Below are 22722 nucleotides of genomic sequence, written 5' to 3'. Positions count from 1 at the left end.
AACGCAGAATAGATTTATCACTGTATCTGATTAATTTAATTATATATTTCAGCAATTTCTTCCAAAGGTTTGGTAGAGTAATGCATTTGCCAGGCATGTGATTCAAGTCACCTTAAAAGCTTAGTCTTATACAGAAGATGAAGCATACTTAGTTGGTCATGTGTGTAAATGTGCTTTGTAGTTGGTTGTAAAACCTCATCCATTGATAACAACTAAGAGAGTGTGATGGAGAAGGCGAAGAGATCCTTGTGATGGTCAAATATCCGTCTTCCGCAGGTCTAACACAGCCAGACTGCAAAACACCAGATATCTAGTATCTAGATATAAAGAAATACAGAAAATTTTACAGATAGCCTTCGCTTCACAGCCATTCATTCCACAAATATTCAAAGTTATGATGATGCTGAACAAATCTTATTTAATGTCTGGTCTTTGAAGTTATGGGTTGCAGTATTTCTTGGTTCAGTGATCAAAACTTAAAAATTGGCAACTTGCCCACATTGACTACGGGATGTGCTTCAGCTTCAACATTACCCACTTACCTATTCCCACCCATCTCTGCTCTTCACTGTCCTTGTCATCCCTAGCTTACCTTTGCTGTTGTCTTCTTCCCACTGCTGAGGAGATGTGCCTAAACTGGTCCTTCATGGTGCAGCTGGACAAGGAGGGGAAGCGAGAGGACATGCAAAAGGGAAACAAGTCAGACACAGGAGAGATTGCTTACAGCAGGGGTGTCAAACTCAATTTTATTGAGGGCTGCATCAGCATTGTGGTTGCCCTCAGGGGGCTGGGTGGGTATGGCCAGGGTGGGCATGGCCTACTAGGTGGGCGGGGCTAGTGTGTGTATGGCCTATTGGATGGGCGTGGCCAGCTCTACATCGTTCGCATCAAGGGTGCCTATGGAGGCCTGGGCAGGAGTGGGACAGATCTGAGGGTCTCTGGCAGAAGGAGGGTCTCTGGGCCAGGGCCAAGGCAGTGGGGGCCGTTCCCTCACTGTTTCCAGGATGGCTTCGGGGGCCACATGAAACCACTTTGCGGGCCGGATCCGGGCCCCGGGCCTTGTGTTCGACATGTCTGGCTTACAGTAATTGCTTTGCCTCCCTCATAAACTGGAGAGATTGGAGAAGAAGGGATTACAAAAGAATAAGCAAACACCCATTGGGGAATATACGGGCTGTTTGCATAGTGTGCTAATGGCTGCCAATATGTATTGGTTTTGATATTTATTTCCCAGTATGTGCGTGCTTACTCTCTTGTAATCATTTCCTTTCCAATTGTCTACTCTGCAAGGAGGTTGGAGAAAGAAAAAACAACATATTAGGTAGAGGGCAATGAATATTGACTGTATTGGCAATTACATTACTGAGGACAGCACTGTTGTAACACTCAATGGATGCTGAGGGACACAGTCGGTAAGTAAGAACTACTTGTAATGTGTTTTCAATAAGCAAGCAGACACACAGAGAAACATTTTCTAAATAGCATCAGAATGAATTATTTTTTTTAATTCCATTTATATCCCGCCCTTCTCCGAGTATGTTGCAAACAGAATCATGGGCCCTTGGAAAGTTCAAATGGGAAAGGTGCGATACTCTCAAAGTCTGTTGTTTTGCTTTGAACCTTAAGGTGAGAAATTTACTGCAACAGTTTTGTCTACAATTTTAGAGACTGTGGAGCGAATTCAAGAGGAAAGCAACCAGCCCACCAAGGCAGCAGAACTCTTTCTTCAGTCCATTCTACAGCTCAACGTGGATGGATGGTTCCGTGGTTTTCTGGATGCACTAAAAGCATCAGGTATAATTGCTTTATTACATAGGAAGTGTTTGCTAAACTACATTCCTTTTCCCTCTAAAACTCTAAATCAGTGGATCTATGTAAACTGTTGCAATTTCACTGAATGGGTGTCACACGAAAGAATTATTCAAAGAATTCAGAGCAGGGGTGTCAGACTCAATTTCATTGAGGGCCACATCAGGGTTGAGGTTGACATTGAGGAGCCGGGGGGGGGGGTGGTGTGGCCGGGGTGAGCATAGTGGGGGTGGATGTGCCCGGGGTGGGCATGGCCAGCTTAACATTGATTGTATTGGTGGGCACCTGTGGTGGTCTGAGTGGGATCCATTGTCTCCAGCCGAGGAAGGTGAGACCAGGGCGAGCACTATACCTTTGTTGTCCCTCTCAGGACATGCAGAGGACCCTCAGTGATGCAGGTTGCCCGGAGCCCTGGGCAGTGGAGGGCAAGCGCCCAGTCCAGCCTTTCCCAAGGGGGCACCCGGCTGCATTTACCTCTTCCTCAAGGCTGCTGCTGATTGACTCGCTCTCCTTGACCAAGTTGCTCATGGTGTGTGTGGGAGGGCAAAATGTGTGGGTCAGAGAGAGGCCCACTACGTCTCCCTGCGAGGAGACCCAGCTTTATAACCAAAGCATCCTCAGCGATAGGATGGGAGACCACCAGGAGAGGACAGGAAGAGGGGGACAAGGGGATGGCAAAAGGGCAGCAGGGCTGCTCGTGGCCAAGTCTAAGGCAGGACTTCCCTCAGACCCTCCCTCCCTCTCATTATAACCTTCCTTCCTTCCTTCCTTCCTTCCTTCCTTCCTTCCTTCCTTCCTTCCTTCCTTCCTTCCTTCTTTCCTTCCTTCCTTCCTTCCTTCCTTCCCCCCTTTTCTTCTTTGTCCTTCCCTCTTCATTCTCCTTTCCTTCCTTCCCCTCTTTCCTTCTTTGTCTTTCCCTTTCTCCTTTCCTGTCCCTTCTTGGATGCTCAAATGCAAAAGGGGAAACATTTCTCGATGCCTCCTTGCCTTGTGATCAAATGCCTCTTTTGCTAGAAGTATGTGGCCACTTAAAAGACTGAGAGCAAACCAGGCTCATTTTATTCCATGCTTGCATTTAGTGGGGGCGTCCACAGACAACCTTACAGCAAAACTGTCAAAATGGTGGCTGTGGTAGTTGATCAGAGCTCCTCCGTTTTTTATGTGCAACAGCTTTAGCATTTAGGAACAGAGGTAAGTTAGTTGCTTTTCTATTAATACATAATCCATAAAAGGACTCTCCTGTAGGGAGCCTGCCATGTTCTAATTCAGACTGGAAATATACGGTACCAAAGGAAAATATTTTCCCCCACTCTGCTTTGTCCTGTTTTCTCCACTGGAAATGGCTGTTTGCAACACACAAGGAGGGGATACTTTCCTAAGAGTTCGCAATTCAAGAATACCAGTGTTAACTTGGATTGCCAATAGAGTCCTGTCTGTGACAAAAGAGAACACAAAATTGCTTTCTCCTTTGAGCCCAAGTCTAAATGGATCCAGGATCGAAGCAGAACTGTCTGAATTGGGGCATCTCTCCAACTAAGTTGCCCTTCCTTCCTTCCTTCCTTCCTTCCTTCCTTCCTTCCTTCCTTCCTTCCTTCCTTCCTTCCTTCCTTCCTCCCTCCCTCCCTCCCTCCCTCCCTCCCTCCCTCCCTCCCATTCTCATTTCTTTCCTTCTTAGGAAGGGGTTATGGGAGGGGGAGAGATTGCCAGTGCTGCTGATGTCCATGCTGCTGCAAGCCATCACTATCCCACATGATGAGGGCCAGTCCTGGTGAAAGGAAAGCCTAGTGGCTGCGAGGCTAGGTCAGCGAGTGGGCCATGGAGGTGCTGGTGGGAGGGGGTGTGTGGCACTGATCTACAACCTGGTTGCGTCCATCAAATCCAGAACGCGCTCAGCCTTAGATCCACGGGGCAGCCCTTGAACCAGCCAGGGGCCACCCTGCTGCCTCTGCCTCATGGATATGCGCACAGGAGATGGCCAGCGCCAGCGTCCTGGGTGAAATCAGCCTTTGGGGCAAGACAGCCAACAGAGATGCTGCTTCTTGTGAGTGTGCCTGTGGGGCGGGGGCACCCATCGCTGGTTCCAGAGCTGCCTTGTGGATCTAAGGCTGAGCACGTTCTGGCTTTGATGGCTGGCACCAGGTTGTAGATCAGCGCCTGGTCAGGCCAGGCTGAGGTGCCATGGGCCGGTCCTTCACTGTTTCCAGAACAGGTCCCCGGGCCAGACGGAACCACATGGCAGGCCGAATCCGGCCCATGGGCCTTCTGTTTCACATGTCTGGTTCAGAGTATTAGACATTGAATATATGTGTGTGTGTGTGTGTGTGTGTGTGTGTGTAGTGAGTTTGTTGCGCAGGAATGAAAACGAGGCGAGTGAGTTCAGCAATGGTTATGTTTATTTGCTTGCAGGAACTGAACTGAGCTGCAGCCTGCAGCAATTTATAGCCTGGCCCCTAGGTGGCAGCCAGTAGGTTTAAAGCAACCCTTTGCCACCTAGGGGCAGCCAATAGCAGCACTGGAGACGGGGAGTCTGAGTTGCTGGGAGCTGTTAGCTAGCTCCAGCTTACCACCTGGTGTTACAATTAAGCCCAGTACATAAAGTAACAGTAAGTTTGCTGGAAATGAAAGATGGAATTAGGAACTGGGGTTTTCTTCATTATTTTTATGATAAAATTTACCAAACAGATGCGATTTAAATTAACAAAGTAGGCACACTACCCTACTGGAGGGATAGTGCATTTGTTCTTCTGCTTTAAACAAACCATCATCGTGACGGTGAAATTAGTAGGGATAATTTTTTTGGGGGGGGAATGCTGTTAAAATGATTTTGGGGAACATATCGTTATCAGTAAGGAAGAGAATTTCCTTTGCTCAGGGGGAAAACACCATTGTTTTTTGTAGCTCAGAGAAGAGAAGAGAATAGCTGTAGGGTCAAAAAAACCCCAAACATTGATTATGGAGCTTAGGAAATACCTCCAATCAGAAACATTGTGTGAAAGGATTGCTTACTTTTATGCTCTCCGCTGTGGGAGAAAATCTCCCCAGTTTTTCCAGAGCTTGAACAGAGTTTCGTGAAAAAGGGACACTCCGTGGGCTGCAGTGTGTTTTGAGATTTCTTGTATTTGGAGAGTAACCTGCTTCTCCGCAATTTTTTTTGACATTTCAGAAAATCATTTGGTGTATTTTCCCCTAGAGACCAGTCCTGCCTCAAAGAATTCAGACCGCATTCCGGCAAAGCAAAGGTCCATCACTAGTTTCGCTATTGAAAATACCTCTCCATAAACACAGTCACTAACTTCTTGCAATCCCATGCAATTGACCAGGATCAGAAGCTTAAGGTTGCTAAATTTCCTTACCAATTTCTGCCCAGGTCTTTAGCAGTGCTTTCCCTCCATATGTTAAGAGAAGCCATCCAGGTGCTATTTTTGCATAGGACTTAATTCTCTGATCATTTGGCATGCCGAATAAGAACATATGCTGGATCAGTGATGTTGAACCTTTGGGCTCGTTGTTGTTAGTTGCAAAGTTGTGTCCGACGCATCACGACCCCACAGACAAGGTTCCTCCAGGAGGTCCTTTTGGTACTGTCCATGGGGTTTTCATGGCAAAGATACTGGAGTGGGTTGCCATTTCCTTCTCCAGTGGATCACGTTTTGTCAGAACTCTCTGCTATGACCTTTCCGTCTTGGGTGGCCCTGCACGGCATAGCTCATAGCTTCATTGAATTACGCAAGCCCCTTCACCACGACAAGGCAGTAATCCATGAAGGTGGTTTTGGGCTTGGTGTGTCAAAAATTTCATAAAATGCCTAACTCTGCTGTCTACTCTGAACAAAAGATAAACCATTTTCTCTCCTCCACCCCTCCTCCATTTAGACCATCTTGAATAAGTGGCACTCTGTGGTCTCACCAAAGCTGGGTCTAGGACAGGGGTCAGCAACCGGAAACAGCAAAAGAGCCACTCGGAACCGGTTCCGTCATACAGACAAAAAAGTGGGAGCCGCAAAATGTGTGCACGCCTGTGGGCACGCAAGCGCATGCGCAGAACAAGCAAAAACATACACCACCCCTACGCCCGCACCACATCCTGAGCCGCACGCACTTGTCGCTGCCCAATGCCGCCAGCTTAGGGGGGGGAGGGACGGACTCGCAGGCTGAGGAAGGAAACGGCCTTTCAGAGGATCCCTGCCCCTCTCCCGGGACCTCCAAACCTCTGGGTTGATGAACTCATCAGCTCTCCAAACATGGAGGCGGAGGTTTGGAGAGCTGCGCAGCTCTCCAAACCGCTGCCGCCCCGTTTGCAGAGCTGCTGCATTCCTCCGCGTTTGAAAGAAACACAGACGAATGCAGCAGCTATGCAAAGAGGACGGTGGCAGTTTGGAGAGTGCCCGCACACCTCTCCAAACCACCGTCCTGTTTGGAGATTTGCTGCATTTGTCAAACACGGACAAATGTAGCAGCTGTGCAAACAGGGCGGTGGTAGTTTGGAGAGTGCGTGCGCGCCTCTCCAAACTGCCGCCGCCCGTTTGGAGACCTGCCACGTTCGTTCATTTTTGACGAGCGCGGCAGACCTCTGAATGGGACGGCGGCAGTTTGGAGAGGTGCGCGCGCACTCTCCAAACCGCCGCCGCCCATTCAAAGACCTGCTGCGCTCGTCAAACATGGACAAACATGGCAGCTGTACAAACGGGACGGCGGCGGTTTGGAGAGGTGCGCGCGCACCTCTCCAAACCTCCACCGCAGGCAGAAGTTCTGCAAACTGGAGAGCTGCTGCCTTCGTCAAACATGGATGAAGGCAGCATCTCTGCAAACGGGGCAGTCGAGGTTTGGAGAGCTGCGCGTGCAGCTCCCCAAACCTCCGCCGGAGGAGGTCTGGGAGCCGCAGGAGACGGCTCAAAGAGCCGCATGCGGCTCTGGAGCCGTGGGTTGCCGACCCGTGGACTAGGATAAGTCACAGTGGCCAATTCACCGTGGCCAACTTCATATAGGCATCTTGTTTTGGCCAGCTTCCTGTGGCCAACTCAACACAGCCAACTCATTGCAGGGTAAGAGTTAAACTGATATTGAAATGATGGAATAGAGCAGGGGTGTCAAACTGCCAGCCCTTGGCCGGACGTGTCACAAGGAAACCCTGCCCACCCATTGCCAGCAATGGAGAAAAAGTTCCGATACATCGTGCGACGTCACGTGATGTCATGAGTTTCACATGTCTGGAATAAAGTCATTAAATAAAGGATGCAATAGGAGGGACAAAATGAAATGTGAATGACAACACTTAAAATACTTTAAAAAATTATTTTAAATAATTGAATTACTGAATTGTCCTGCAGTAAGTTGGCCATGGTGAGTTGACCACAGTGAGCTTGCCACAGCTAGTTATTCCATTCCTCCAAGGTTGGGCCTGAAGTAGAGGCCCAGGCCTCAGCTTCAGCCCTAGTGCCACCGTGAGTCTTGGTAAACGATACAATTGTCCCCGGGGCTTAGCAGCTCCGGGATCTGCAGATTGTGCTTACTTTCATGCAGCGTCGTTTCTGTTGACATGCCTCTGCGGTTGCTCCAGGTTGCAGGAAGCCTTTATTCATTCTGTCCTAAGTGCTAAAAGAGGTCTTAATTTTTTTAAAAAAAAACTACCGTTCACCTAGCTCAGGGGTAGGCAACCTTGGCTCTTTTATGACTCGTGGACTTCAAGTTTCAGAATTCCTGAGCCAGCATGGCTGGCTCAGGAATTCTGAGACTTCAAGTCCACGAGTCATAAACGAGCCAAGGTTGCCTACCCCTAACCTAGCTGTTCCAACCAGACACAACTGTTTCCCCTGTGTTGTGTGTTATTAGTTTGTTAGTGTGAGCTCGATGCCGTTTCTGTCTAACTGACTTTAAATAGCTTAAAAGAAGTCAGTCAACCCAACCAACAGAATCAGAACATCATGATAATAAGGAAATGTTTACAACAATAAATGTTATCAACCATCTCTTACATTAAGAAGGTCAGTTGTTCCTGTAGGTTATATCCTTCCTTCAGCCCCCAAGTATTATGGAACGGGGAGGAAGAAAGGGTGTTTAAAAGCTCTCCAAGTCTCCTAGGGGAATTGATCAGTAGGGATTCTCAACACATTCACCTTCCACATTTTGGAGTGGGCTGAAGCTAACTTAAAAAGGCGCCAGGTATACCACCTGTTGCTGATAATCGACTTTAGTCAGTTGCCACTTTAATTCTGATTTGTATCTTCTGTTCTGCTTCTTAAGATTACACCGGCCTTCATGATGCAATTGACCAGTGGGATTTCAAGAGAATTGAAGGTCTGGAACCTCACAGGCAACTGTTGAAACGAATTGAGCCCATTCTGCAGGACATTGATGTCACAGATATTCAAGGCCACATGACAGACTGCCTCCGAACTCAGGAATGGGAAGAGATTCGTAAGGTATTATTTATTTAAACTCGCCATCCACTCAGGTGGCCCACATTGTTTTAGAAGACAGCCCTGACTTTCATTTTGCACAGTGTGCTAATTTAGCTTGATCAGAGAGCAGCAAAAATAAAACCCTTATCTACTCTTACCAGGTTGATTCATTTCTCTAAATATTTGAGAAGATTCTGATGTGGTCCAGGTTACGGGTTGGTAAGCAAGAGAATTAACATGCATGAAGAAAGAAAGGAATAAATGGTGAATTTTAAAATTGGATTTGTTTTTTTATTTTATATTTATATTCTCTTTGTGCTATACTGTGGGAGAGAAGGTTTGTGAATTTTGTTCAGATCATTGTTGAGTTTTTTTGAGTTTAGTTACTTTTAGTTGGGCGTGTATCTCCTGATATTATTTTCATAAAATTTTGCTGAAAGTTTTAAAAAGAATATAAAAATTAACTCAAATGAATAGCAGTAGCACTTAGACTTATATACCGCTTCATGGTGCTTTGCAGCCTTTTTGAAGTGGTTTACAGAGTTAGCATATTGCCCCCAACAATCTGGGTCCTTGTTTTTACGGCCCTCAGAAGGATGGAAGGTTGAGTCAACTTTGAGTCAGTCAAGATCAAACTGCTGGCAGTTGGCAGAGTCAGCCTGCAATACTGCATTCTAACCACTGCGCCACCATGGCTCAAAGAATGAGAGCGAGGAAGTAGAGAGTGAAAAGCAAAGGTGCAGAAAGAAAGGATGAAATGAAATATATAAAAAAGAAGCTTCTGATTTCCTTTGCAACAAATAATATCAAAGGAAGTAATAATTACAAAATTATCTCCTGCCCTATGATTACAAAAGAAAACTCTCTCTTTTCTATTCAGTTTTTCCCCTAATCTTCAAAACTACAAATTATAACCGCAAATTATGCATTTTTTTCCTGCCTTGTGCAAAAAGACCATAAAGAGTGGAAGTGAATCTTTTGAGTCTTGAGTCTAGAAACACCATAAATAAGTACTCTGCTCTGCCTCATGTTTCTGATTTGCAGATTAGTGAAAGGAAAGGGAGAAAAGCAAGTGCAAGCAAGCTGGTGGAATGCCTGTGTCGATCAGACAAAGAACATTGGCCTAAAACTTTCCAAATCGCACTGCATATGAATGGATATGACAAGCAAATCAAGCTATGGGATTTGAAAGGAGGTATTGTCATATCTTTGTTTTACTCTCCATTCAGTTTCTTTTCTTTCTCTTGGAAGACTTCTAGAATAGAGAAAGTTATGAGAGGCAGAGTCACCAAGTGGAGTGTCAGTGGGGGTATGTGTAGTGATGGTCATAATCAGGTGATGAAAACACCTAGTTTTTAACTTGCATGTGTCTTAAAATTGGCAAGATGTCCACTGACATGCTGTTACAGGTAGTCCTCATTTAAAAAAAATCTAATTGGGACCTGCAATTCTGCCACTAAGCGGAGCAGTCACTGAGTGGAAAAAATCACATGATTGCAACTGTAATTTCTGGTTAGAAGACTCAGTTTCGCACCTTTGGCTTTTGTTCGCTGCCTAACTATTCCCCTACTCTTTGGGATGCTCAGAGTACTTGTTTACTGTCTTATATACATGGAAAACAATGCAATCATGCTGGAAGCCACCGTTGCATTACACAAATAGCTTACAGTACTCTCTTGAAATCCCTTCCTCTCCAGTCTCTCAACTAGTGTCATTTAGTGAAATGGGTGGGGTAGAAATTCAATGAATATATAAACAAAGAAGAATGTAGAAATTTTGTCACTTAAGCATGACTATTCAAATAGGAGCTTCCACGTTGTTTAAGAATGGCAACTTGCAGTGTTTCTGCATTCATTAGAACATATTTACATTGCATTCCCAACAACATGCAGAATATGAATTTATTATAAAAACATTTGAGTTGATATTCAATATATTCCAATACGACAATATATTCTTTCCTATTCACGTTATCTTTCACTTATCTGAGGAGTACTTTTACAGTAGATGTGCCAAGCAAAATAGTAATGAAAATGCAAAAATTGAACGGACTTCTTTGTATCGTATTCAGCTGATAATGCAGATGTTGAAATGGAAGATGAAGATGAAGACAGCTGTGTTTTTCAAATACAGATTTCTGAAGAAGCAGAATCCGACAACCTTTACGAAAATTTGTGTTCACCTTCAGGTAAGACAATTGGAAAACTGCCTCGGGCTCAATTCTTCTAGGAAACCTTTAGTGGCTTCTCAAGAAAAGGATCTGTGCTACCAAAGGTTAATCTGTTGCTGTCTTATTTATGGCAGCGGAGTATGTCCAGGTTCACATGGTGGTGCTTGTGGTACTTTATATTTCTTGAAAAACTTTGATGCTTTCCCTACAGCCCCTTGTGGATGAATATTAGGTTTTCTAATGTGACTAAAGACAGACATTGATTAAATACCAAAGGAATACTCATTTATTTTTTAGTGAATTACATTTATCTTTTGTGCAGTTTGAACTGTGCCAGCCACTGGCCTAGTGTCCTGAAATAGCTTGAACACAGTCATGGTTGAAGAGCCCATAGTTCTTTTAAGAGGACTAGTGTACCTAGCACAAATTCTATTTTCACCTCAGCATTTCTCTGTGAAGTATCTGTTACAGGCCTGTATTGGAAAGCTTGCAGGATATTTTCTTGTTTTGAAAATGTTATTGTTTGACGATTGAATGTGAGGCGTAAGTGCAATTTTTGCTCCTTGAATCAGACAAAAAAAAAAGACTGCAAACTTTTATGTAGAGTTGTTTCAGGATCTAACCATCATGTTTAAACTAAGTCCCCCAGTCTGTAAACATGTTCACACATCATTGTACAAAATGACACATGCGTGCAAAGGTTTTCAACTTTACATGTATGGTTATTTGCTTTTAATCAGTTTTGTGCTGGTCTAAATTAACAGCAAAAAGAAAAAAAGAAACACAAATAAAACCAAGATCAATTTGGACACCTATCCTTTTTAAATATATATATATATATTATTGATTTTATTAACATAGTTCCCTTAATATTTGGTAAACAGCATGTTGCCTGGGTTTATATTTAAAAACAATAACAATTTCTATAACTCACATAATAGCTTTCTTTGATTTTTCTCTTCTTCCAATAGTATTCTTTTACCAACCAAGTACATTACTTAGTATTTTGATAGATAACAATTGAATATAAACATTTTTTCTCCTGATATTTAACAACCACATCAATGTAAAGCTTCTTTTCCAATTGATCACCTTAATTACCTCATCGTAGATCCTGTTTTCAAAGTTTTTATTTAGATTTGCAACTGGTGCACAATGTGAAATTGTGCAAAAGGCCTCCTGACTGCCACCTATTCCTTGAGCAGAAGGACCGACAGATTGTACAAGAGGTCTTTTAGGGGCAAGGCCACCCCATCCAGTACCAAAGTTGGTGAAGTCCCACCAGTCAGTTTTACTAGCGTTCGTTAAAAGCTGCTTGTTCCCCATCCAGACCTCCCACAGCCTCCTGACACTCAGACAGGAGGGACATCCGTGACATTGCTTAATTCACCGGGGACAGAGAGCAGTGCTTTTTTTGTAAAAGAAAAAGGTGCCGGAACTCACACATGTAATACACTCCGGAAGCCGCGCCCACCCCATTGCCGGCAATGGCAAAACTGTCCCAATACGTTGGGCCTCGTCACGTGACCTTGCGAGTTTGACATGTCTGCTCTAAATGAACATGTTTCTCTTAGTGTCCACATAGTGATTTTGGATGGTAGGCATTCTGTTGTGCGTGCCATGTAAATATGTCGTATTTTACATACGTTACAAATTTTGTTCGCATGTTCTTCTAGATGCCTTCCAGAAGGCCAGCTATGTTCTGAGGAAGCCAAGGAGCTATCAGATAGAACTTGCTGAGCCTGCTCTGAAGGGCAAACACACCATGATTTGTGCCCCTACCGGTAAGATTATAGTTCTCTGAGCTACAATTACCCTTAGAAGTAAGTTTCTTGCTGATTGGAATGGAAAATTATGATAGACTTTTTTTAAAGAAAGGCTATAAACTTTTTCCTGAAGAAAAAAGAAGAAACCCACTGCCTTGTTTAGCAAAGTACAATGAAAGTACAATGACATACACACACACGCACACGCACACACACACACACACACATATAATTTTAATCCCATTTATATCCCGCCCTTCTCCGAAGGCTCAGGGCGGCTTACAATCTAAGCACAAATCAATGTGCTTAGCAATAGCCTTCATTCTATGTATATGCCTGCTTATTAGGGCATATACATATATGCATATATACATATATACATATATATATATACACACACACACACACACACACACACACATATATATATGTGTGTGTGTGTGTGTCTGTGTGTGTGTGTGTGTGTGTGTAAATTACTAACAAAGAATTAAGGGAGACTGAGATGCATTTCTGACTCTTTAGTCTTCATCAGTCAGCCATACCCTTCTGAGATTCGAACCTGGGGGTATGGCTGACTGATGAAGACTAAAGAGTCAGAAATGCATCTCAGTCTCCCTTAATTCTTTGTTAGTAATTTACACAAATATATGAACTGTCCGGTGTGACTACAGCCTGTTCGATGGCCTTCAAGATAGGCTGAAAACAGGAAATAAAGATTTGCCCCATGTTTGGGGCCTGTTTTAACAACTGCAATGATTAAATACCGAAGGGAAAGTAAGATCTGTAAGCCTGTTGTGGTCAGAGATTTTCCAGTTAGCAGCCACAACGTTTAGTGATAGAGTTTCCAGTCCCAACTGTGGACTCTTTAAGTGAGAGGACCATCTAGTATGGCCTTGCCAGCTTGTTGTTCAGAATTTTAGTCCATTGCTTCCAAATAAGTCCAAACCAGCCTTTATTCATTTTTATAGGATCTGGGAAGACTTTTGTGTCTATTATGATATGTGAGCATCATCTCCGCAACAGGCCTGCTGGGCAGAAAGGAAAAGTGGTCTTCCTCACTACAAAAGTTCCAGTTTATGAACAACAGAAGAAAGTCTTCAATGAATACTTCAAAAACGAGTATGATCTCAGTCCGTCCTATGCGGATATCCCGTTGCTTCCTGGTTCTAAAATAATAGCGGTAGCATCTTTTCTAGCCCTTGATTTAGATTGTTGCTGTATCTCAAGGTGAAAATATTTTGAAATCAGTGTCTGGAACAGCCATTTGCCTTGCATTGTGTAAAGTATGAGGTTGTACCTGTGATGAGCACCTGTGTTGTAATTTTAAAAACTACGCTGTCAGATATGACCAGTTCACGAGTGTCTATGTGTGTTTGTGCATGGGAGCGTTAGGTAAACGGACGATCTCTGTTTTATACAGGTAATTCTCGACTTAACAACAGTTGACTTAATGACCACTCAAAGTTACAACGGCACTGGAAAAAGGGATTTATGATCATTTTTAACACTTACAACCAAGCATCCCTATGGTCACATGATCAGAATTCAGACCCTTGGCAACTGGTTTATATTTATGACGATTGCAGTGTCCTGGGGTCATGTGATCCCCTTTTGCAACCTTCTGACACTCAAAGTCAGCATGGAATCTGGGGAATACCAGATTCACTCAACAACCAGGTTACTAACTTAACAACTTCAACGATTCCCTTAAGAACTCTGGCAAGAAATTTTGTGAAATGGGGCAAAATTCACTTAACAACAGCAATTTTGTTGTGGTTGTAAGTCGAGGGCCACCTGTATAACTGTTTCCTAATTTTGCAGTTTTCGATCGAACGCTTAAAACAGGACTGAGAAGTATCTGTCTCTTTTCTTGCAGCTACCACATTGCAGGCATCTGTGGGGAAAACGTTTTCAAGTCTCCTGCAGAAATAGTTATTAAACAGAATGATATAATTGTCATGACACCCCAGACTCTTTTGAACGCTCTGAATAATGACACAGATCTTTCTCTTTCAATATTCACGTTGATGATATTCGATGAGTGCCACAACACTACAGGGAATAATCCATATAATATGTTAATGTCCAAGTACTTGGCCCTTAAACTGAAGCAAGGTGCAGTTCTGCTACCTCAGGTAAGTAGCTTTCTTGTGTTGGTAAAAAAAAATCTCAGCAAGTTGTGTATTCTCTTCTAATACATGAAGACAACATGGGAAATGTTGTACGTACCTCTCAAGAAGATAGCATGCACACCTGTAGTCCAGGAGCCATTTAGGGTAACAACATTGTAGCAGGGATCCACTTTGTCTGCCATTCTATTCTTAAATAATGTAATCATTTCAGCTTCTGTTTGAAAAACAAACAAACCTGATTTTGATGAATTTTAATCCATAAACCAAAAGAAAGCAATTATGTGTTCAATAAGTAATGCACATTGTAGCGCCCAGCACATGGAAAGGCATTGTGCTTAGTTGTTTTCTGTGAAGAGCCTTTTAGGAATAAACTACAACAGTAGTTTAATTTCAGTATCATAAACCCAATGAATAAACTCAGAGCCAAACTTAGCGTTCAAAAGGTGTCCTCAATGATTGGTTTGTTCATTATTCTGCTTCTGAGACTTGAGCAGGTCTAGGCCTTATTTTCTGAAACATATGGCTGACATACTTGTTAGAACAGGAAATAGCAACAAATATTAAACGATATAAGCCATAAGGCTGAGCAAGTTGCATGGCTTCAAAATTATTGCTGAACTTTTAATTCCATAAACTTAATGATCAAAGATGCTGGAAGCTGTAATTTGGCAACATCTGGAGGACTAATTTGTCCACCCCTTGGAAGAAGACGTAGAAATATTGTTTATCGATAACACACCTTTGAATTGCACCTGACTCTGGATGGCTGGGAGGATAAAAAGTCTGATCATTTCCGATTAGAAGCTGATGATCTGATCCACCATTAGCATCTAGCAGTTTCGCAGTTTATCCAAGAAATGTATTCCCCTTTTTAAATAAATGAAAATAAATGCCATGGCATGTGGATTGGATGCTGGGGAATGGCCAGGGCAGGAACCAATTATTAAGGGAATTGTTTCAGAAAAAAAATATTCCTGGGAAAAGAGAAAGTGCGAGAAAGGAACTCAAAACTAAAAGAGCCTTGGTGGAGCAGTGGGCTAATGCCTCCTTAAGTAACACCAGCTGCCTGCAATTAGTGCAGGTTCGCATCCCACCAGGCTCAAGGTTGACTCAGCCTTCCATCCTTCCGAGGTAGGTAAAATGAGGACCCAGATTGTTGGGGGCAATTAAGCTGACTTTGTAATAATGCCGCTTGGGGTGTGTGTGAAAGCCCTAACAAGAAGGCATATACATAGAATGAAGGCTACTGCTAAGCTTGTAAGCCGCCCTGAGTCTTCGGAGAAGGGCGGGATATAAATGGAATTAAAAAAAAAAACAAAACCACAACCCACCTTGATTTTCCTGGATAAAGTAATAGTAGAGAGAAAGTATGGTAGGCTTTCAAGATTCTGTACAATACCTCAACAACCATAAAGAGTATTCTTGAAATCCCAGCCATTCCTCTTTATTGACCTGGCCTATTTCAAACAACTGGCAGTAATAATTAGAACATAGAATAACAGAGTTAGAAGGGACCTTGGAGGTCTTGGTCCAACCCTCTGCTCAAGCAGGAGTCCCTATATCAGGGGTCCTAAACCTTGGCGACTTTAAGACTTGTGGACTTCAACTCCCAGAATTCCTCAGCCAGAAAAGCTGGCTGAGGAATTCTGGGAGTTGAAGTCCACAAGTCTTAAAGTTGCCAAGGTTGGAGATCCCTGCCCTAAACCATTTTCAGACAAACGGTTGTCCAGTCTCTTTTTGAAAGCCTCCAGTGATGGAGCAGCCATAACTTCTGGAGGCAGGCTATTCCACTGGTTGGTTTGGAATTGTTGTTAATGATAAACAAGATAGAGAGTTACAAAAATATACAACTTCTAAAACTTAATTTCTAAATACCACGATGGGGTAAAGAATCTAAGGTATTAGTTTAAATTCTAATGATTTAATACTCCTCGTGGTATTTCTTTGAATAAGGCTAAGAGGACATTCATCTTCTGATTTCCATCGATGTCTGCCAGGAAAAAGGCGCAAGTGGTGAATGAAAATAATTCTGAGGCAGCATTGCCTCTTTCTTTTTTCCCCTCCTTGTCCTTTCTTTTCATGTTTTAGTGTCTTAATTCATGTGTGGTACTTCTAGTTTAAAGTGAATGTATTTTAATTATTCAGATTGTAGGATTGACCGCTTCTCCTGGCATTGGCAATGCCAAAAACGTAATGGAGGCCATAGACTACATCTGTAATATTTGTGCTTCGCTCAATATTGAAGTGGTCTCAACAGTCAGAAAGAACATAAAGGACCTAGAAGAAATTGTTCATAAACCTGAAAAAAGTGAGCCTGCATTCTCATTCTCTCTCTTGGAGTACAAGTAATCCTTTTTTTTAAAAAAAGAGTGCATGCAGTTCTTCAGTTTAATGACCGTACATGGGACTGGAATCTCAGTCGTTAAGCAAAAGGGTCATTAAATGAGACAACCACATGATTGTTTCACTCAGCGATTGTAATCCCAGAACACCCCCTCCCCAGGTTGCAGTAATTAAGTGATATCCCAGGTCACTGAGCAGAAGGAATCTAAGGTAAGGAGATCTAATGGAGGGGGTGGGGAAACTCTTCAGGTTGCAGAAACAGAGCTAAAATCATGAATATTTCAAAACCTTGATAATTTTGGTTCCTTTTCTGGAGCGGCCCTCCCCCCCCAAAAAAAAACACAGAAGAGAGGGGAAATTCTTTGCAGGCTGGAAATCTCATCTTGATGGGGTAGAGCTGAGATGATCACCCCAGCTCCCAGAGATGAGAGGTGGTCCACTCAGCTTGCAATCTTCTCCGCCAGCTTCCCCACTGACTTTCTGGGGAAGCCAGCAGAGAAGATTGCAAATGGCCATCACATGACTGCAAGGAGCTTAACAAATGTCCATCGGTTGTGAACAGGTTGCCAGGCACCCAAATCAAGATCATACGACCATGGGAGAGGTATACAAATTTATAAGGGCAGGGGGTGTTTGTTGGTCATAAAGCACCCTTTTGAGATCATTGTTAACTTTGAACAGTCATTAAACAACCTGTCGTGACCACGTCTAACCTTGAAATCCCTTACAATGCAATTATGTTGGATATTATGCTGCCTCCTCCAATGCCTCCACCCTTGAATGGGAGTAGGCAGGGATGGGGCTGCATTTTATTTATTTATTTATTTATTTATTTATTTATTTTTGGGACTTATATGCCGCCCTATCTCCCAAAGGACTCAGGGCGGCTTACAACAATAAAAAACAACAATACAAAAATTAAAAAATCAATTAAATAACAGCCCCCAAATAAATTAACTACAGTTAAAAATTAAAACATATTTAAAAACCCATCATCAATCCAGGTCAGCCTGATGGAAGAGAAAAGTTTTGAGGTCGCGGCGAAAGGACCGGAGGTCCGGGGCCATCCGAAGCTCAAGGGGAAGCTGGTTCCAAAGGGCTGGTGCTCCCACAGAGAAGGCCCTCCCCCTGGGGGTCGCCAGCTGACATTGTCTGGCCGACGGCACCCTGAGGAGGCCCTCTCTGTGTGAGCGCACTGGCCGATGGGAAGTCGTCCCCGGTAGCAGACGGTCCTGCAAGTATCCCGTTTTGTTCTCATAGTGACTAAATGGATGTCTCCAAGAAAACCACAAGCAGTCATGCACATTAATCTTAATTCCTCAGCAATTTATACTAAGAAACTTTTTTGGGGGGGCAATGAAGGGAATATATTAATATTACGAGACATATTGTATGTGTCTCGCATTTCCCTCTGCTGCAAATAGGTGTGGGGAATGCCCATGAAATCCGGCGTCAAATGCACCTGCGGTTCGAATTGGATTGCTTTCCAGACACTTCTTCGTGTAACAGTTCTGTTGAGACTTCCTACTGGGGATGAACTGCCATAGAACCCATCTCTCAGTGAGATAAACCCGTAATCCGATAACCCATTCTGAAGAGCCATAGGGGATGTCCTATTATCAGAGGTCCCCCAAGCCCCAGGTCACAGCCCGCTACTGGGCCTTAAGCCCTTTGGAACCGGGCCACGAAAGTGGTGGGTGAGCACACACGCATGCTCTTTTTGCATGAGTGGCGGGTGTGCATGCCCACCGCTCGTGTAAATGGAGCTGCATGCATGTGCTCGCCCGCCACTGACACAGAGCCATCCCTTCCTCTTCCCCATGCCGGTCTGCAAAACTGGAAAAGTTGTGGAACTCTGGCAATAGTTTAAAAGTCTCGATAGTCAAATTATATAGATCCTGTTTGGCATTTCCATTAAACATCCCTGGGCTAGAAGTTGGGGCACAGCTGAATTCAATAGACAGCTACCTATCTAGCAAAGACTGACAGCTTTCTCCACTTGTCAGATGATGCTCTGTAACTAAGCTAATTCCTGTTGCTAGGTAGGGACTTTTCCTTAAATGCATGTTTCTTCTTGAATAGACGCATAGCAATGGATTAATTTAGCCATCAATTGAGATGGCATTCCTGGTGTACTCCAGTGGGGGAATCCTGCCAAATTTCAGGAATTCCCTCAGGAATTTAAAAAGTGGGGAGGTTTCTAAAAGTATGCAGAACATGTCACGTTTTGAAACGTTTTGGGTTGAGAACACTGTTTCAAGTTCAAAGGACCTTGTTTTGAGTTTAGACTGGGTTATCCTAATTTTGAAATGTTCCAGCCAGTCCCGTGTTGAATGAAGAACACTTCTAGAACACAGGACAGGGTGACAATGTTCCTGGTGAAATTTGAACAGTTTGTTTGAAGCCTGGGGACTTCTCTTTTTTTTGACTTGTAAGGGGACATTTTCAGCTCAGACCATTTTTATAGTCCTCAAATTGTCAGCGTTTCTGAGCAGTTGAAGAGAGTCATACTGTACCGGAAGCAAAATTCTTAAATATAAATTGAGCATGCACATATTTCAAACACAATATACCTTGTATAACTCTAGGCTAGAAGGGGTTTCCCCATTGGGACCTCGATCTGATGGACCCAGATGACATTTCCAGGAATTCCACAATGATAAACCTGCATCCTTCCTTTGTGGTAGAGATTAGACCAGGGGTGTCAAACTCAATTTCATTGAGGGCCGCATCAGCATTGCGGTTGCCCTCAGGGGGCTGGGTGGGTGTGACCTGGGTGGGCGTGGCCTACTGGGTGGGCGTGGCTAGAGTGCATATGGCCTACTGGGTGGGCGTGGCCAGCTCTACATCGTTCGCATCAAGGGTGCCTCTGGGGGCCTGGGCAGGAGTGGGGCAGATCTGAGGGTCTCTGGCAGAAGGAGGGTCTCTGGGCCAGGGCCAAGGCAGTGGGGGCCGTTCCCTCACTGTTTCCAGGATGGCTTCGCGGGCCACATGAAACCACTTCGCGGGCCGGATTTGGCCCCCGGGCCTTGTGTTTGACACGTCTGGATTAGACACTTCCTCAACAATATGCCAAGCTACTTTGACACCTTCCTTTATTTATCTATGGAGATTCTCAGTCATCCAGGTCATGGTTGTCCCAAAGGTGCTTTTTCAAAAGGCAACTGGACTTTGTTTTTGTATACTTGATGACTGGTATACTGGTACTATAGCCGTATCTCTGAAAGGCAAAAGTTGGAAAAAGATAGCACAATAAATTAATTCCCCAAGTTCTAAAACACTTAACCTTTTCTTGGACAAAGGACCTGTAATAGTTTTAGAATATTTAAATGTGCAGCTAATAACACACTAATAATGGCAGTTTCTTTTTTACTTTTACTGCAGTTATTAGGCTTGTTGGGACTCGTTCACAAAATCGCTTTGTAGATATTGTGTCTCAGATGATGTCGAAAGCAGAGGATCTAGCAAGACAATTTCATCCTATTGGTAAGATGATGGAGATTGCTTGGTGATGTCGGTTATATGCTCCATTGATATAACATAGTTTTGTGAAATGATCACTTTTTCCTGTGATCTGAACCAAAGCAGTCTCTTTCTAAGAGCATCAAGGTGTGATATACCCATGGACGTATAAACACACACACACACACACACACACACATTACATAGATACGTTAACCATTATGTAGTACAGTCACGCCTAATGCTGGGAAAGATTGAGGGCAATAGAAGAAGGGGACGACAGAGAATGAGGTGGCTGGATGGAGTCACTGAAGCAGTAGGCATGAGCTTAAATGGACTCCAGAAGATGATAGAGGACAGGAAGGCCTGGAGGAATGTTGTCCATAGGGTCGCGATGGGTCGGACACGACTTCGCAGCTAACAACAAAGTACAGTCACACCATTCATCACAAAAATTGTAATCCAGTTCACTGTACTATATAGCTTCATAATAGAGTTTGTATTCATAATATATTCCATAATGCATAATACAGCCGAATTTTCATTTCAAAATAGTATAAACTGCATATTAAAGTGCACTATGTTGTACAATTCGCATTTCGAGTCATCGCGGACCAGTGGCTAGAATGCAATATGGCAGGCCTTCCATTCTTCTGAAGTTGGTAAAATGAGAGGACACAGATTGTTTGGGGCAATATGCCGACTCCATAAACCACTTCGAGAGGGCTGCAAAGCACTGTGAAGCAGTATGTCTTATTGCTATTGCTATGCTGTACAATTCACATTACAGCTCAGTTTATTAAACATAGTCATACAACATACTACTAAGCAAAGCAAACTTATCTACCACAAGATATAATGTCACATATTGCACCATAATTCTAAAGAGAACTCAAAGCACATATTTTCTCCCTCCCTCTCCCTCCCCCCCCCCCTCTCTCTCTGCTCTCTCTCTCTCATCTCTGTCTGTTATCTCTTTATCTCTTAATCTATCATGTTTATATTTCCATCCAATTTAGACTATCATGCACTCTGGACAATGCAGTCTTTATTTTACTTATTTATGTGATTTATGTGACCACCCTCTGACACAGTTAATTCTGAGAGGCATACAAGAATTACAAACACACAACTACCAACTCTTGATACCCAAGGATGAACAATCCCATTCACCAAAAAGCCACACTGGTTACAGCAGTTCTCAACTAACCTCACCCAAATGCCTAAGAAAACAACCAGGTCTTTGGTGGGGGCCATCTGAATCTCTGGCAGATGCTGTTCTCCAGTGAGCAGCAGACAAGATTTTGTCAAGACAGCATAAGATGGTAAACAGTACACAACAGAACAGTGCAACAGACAGCATAAGGTGGTAGACAGCACACAATGGAATATAACCCAGTGGAGTGGGTTATATGTCTTCATCGCCTTGTCAAAGGCCAGCATGCAGTGAGATACAGGCCAGATGTTCTAGCCTGACAGAACAATACAATACGTAGTGCTGTAGGTTACAATACCCCTTGAGTTATGACGTGAATAAAGAGATCTCTCTACTCTTCATTTTAGGCCTTCAATACGTTTTTCAAAAACCTTTCCTTCTTCCATTAGATAACCTGTCTGTGTTGAAGAATCAATGTTATGGGACCCAGAAATACGAGCAGTGGATAGTCGATGTGCAGAAGAACGCTGTGGTGTTACAGCTGTCAAATAAGGAAGAAGAAAGCCGAGTCTGCAGGGCTCTTTTTATTTGCACGCAGCACCTCCGGGTGGGTAACTTCCTTCTTTAGAGCCCTCGTGGTACAGTGGTTAGAGTGCAGTACTGCAGGCTAATTCTGCTGATTGCCGACTGCCAGCAGTTCGGCAGTTCGATTCTCACCAGCTCAAGGTTTACTCAGCCTTCCATCCTTCCGAGGTTGGTAAAATGAGGACCAGATTGTTGGGGGCAGTATGCTGACTCTGTAAACCGCTTAGAGAGGGTTGTGAAGCACTGTGAAGCAGTATATAAGTGCTATATTGCTATTCTTCTTGGCGTTACTGTAGTCAACGGAGTATTAGAGTATCTTGATTTGTTATGAGTGTCAGATGACTGCTGCAAGAACCGGGACATGTAACTCATCCTGTTGAAAATGACCTTGTTGCATTCTGAATTGTTTTGCTTACTGTTAGGTAGGGTGTTTTTTTTCCAGTTGCATCTAAAAATGTTTTTTTAAAAACAAACAAAAACAAAACTACGCTGAAAACTTGCAATTCCAGCCTAGTGAATTGGAAGGGTCTCTCATTTGAAATGCTGCCTTTGGAGTTCAAATCAGTTGCTTTATGTTTAAGTGAGGCCATTTCGATCTTTTCTGGATGTGCCTCAAATGTGAAAGATTATTGAAGCAAGTCGTTTGAATTCAGAAGGATTTAGGTTTGAAATATCACATCGCTACAGGGTGTCCTCGGGTTACCATGGTAATTGGGAACAGGTCGTAAATTGTCACCTGACTGTGTTGCATAGTTATTTCCAATAGTCCAGGGGTAGGCAACCTTGGCTCTTTTATGACTTGTGGACTTCAACTCTTAGCTGGCTCAGGAATTCTGGGAGTTGAAGTCCACGAGTCATAAAAGAGCCAAGGTTGCCTACCCCTGCAGTAGTCCCTATTGCTA

The 22722-nt window shown here is 43.5% G+C and overlaps 1 protein-coding gene and 1 long non-coding RNA gene across 3 annotated transcripts in view; one reads left to right on the top strand and one right to left on the bottom strand.

Annotated features, from left to right (window-relative positions):
* Positions 1 to 22722, top strand: part of RIGI (RNA sensor RIG-I) — a 35440-nt gene that overhangs the window by 3531 nt on the left and 9187 nt on the right. The window contains exons 2-11 of one of the 2 annotated variants that reach the window (XM_081317140.1): positions 1666 to 1794; positions 8049 to 8227; positions 9251 to 9401; positions 10278 to 10394; positions 12053 to 12160; positions 13111 to 13369; positions 14019 to 14277; positions 16420 to 16582; positions 20002 to 20103; positions 21685 to 21842. In XM_081317140.1, the coding sequence (XP_081173266.1) occupies positions 1666 to 1794; positions 8049 to 8227; positions 9251 to 9401; positions 10278 to 10394; positions 12053 to 12160; positions 13111 to 13369; positions 14019 to 14277; positions 16420 to 16582; positions 20002 to 20103; positions 21685 to 21842 (1625 nt within the window). The remainder of the gene's footprint in view (positions 1 to 1665; positions 1795 to 8048; positions 8228 to 9250; positions 9402 to 10277; positions 10395 to 12052; positions 12161 to 13110; positions 13370 to 14018; positions 14278 to 16419; positions 16583 to 20001; positions 20104 to 21684; positions 21843 to 22722) is intronic. The other variant, XM_081317141.1, reaches the window with a different exon arrangement.
* Positions 21 to 14406, bottom strand: LOC308661909. The gene is made up of 3 exons (XR_014025050.1): positions 14372 to 14406; positions 593 to 655; positions 21 to 317 (listed from the first exon to the last, which is right to left on the bottom strand). It is a non-coding gene; the product is annotated as an uncharacterized lncRNA (long non-coding RNA).

The sequence above is a fragment of the Vipera berus genome (assembly GCF_964194415.1).
Source record: "Vipera berus genome assembly, chromosome: 2".
Taxonomy (NCBI): Eukaryota; Metazoa; Chordata; class Lepidosauria; order Squamata; family Viperidae; genus Vipera; species Vipera berus.
This window is presented reverse-complemented; position numbering and strand designations above follow the sequence as displayed.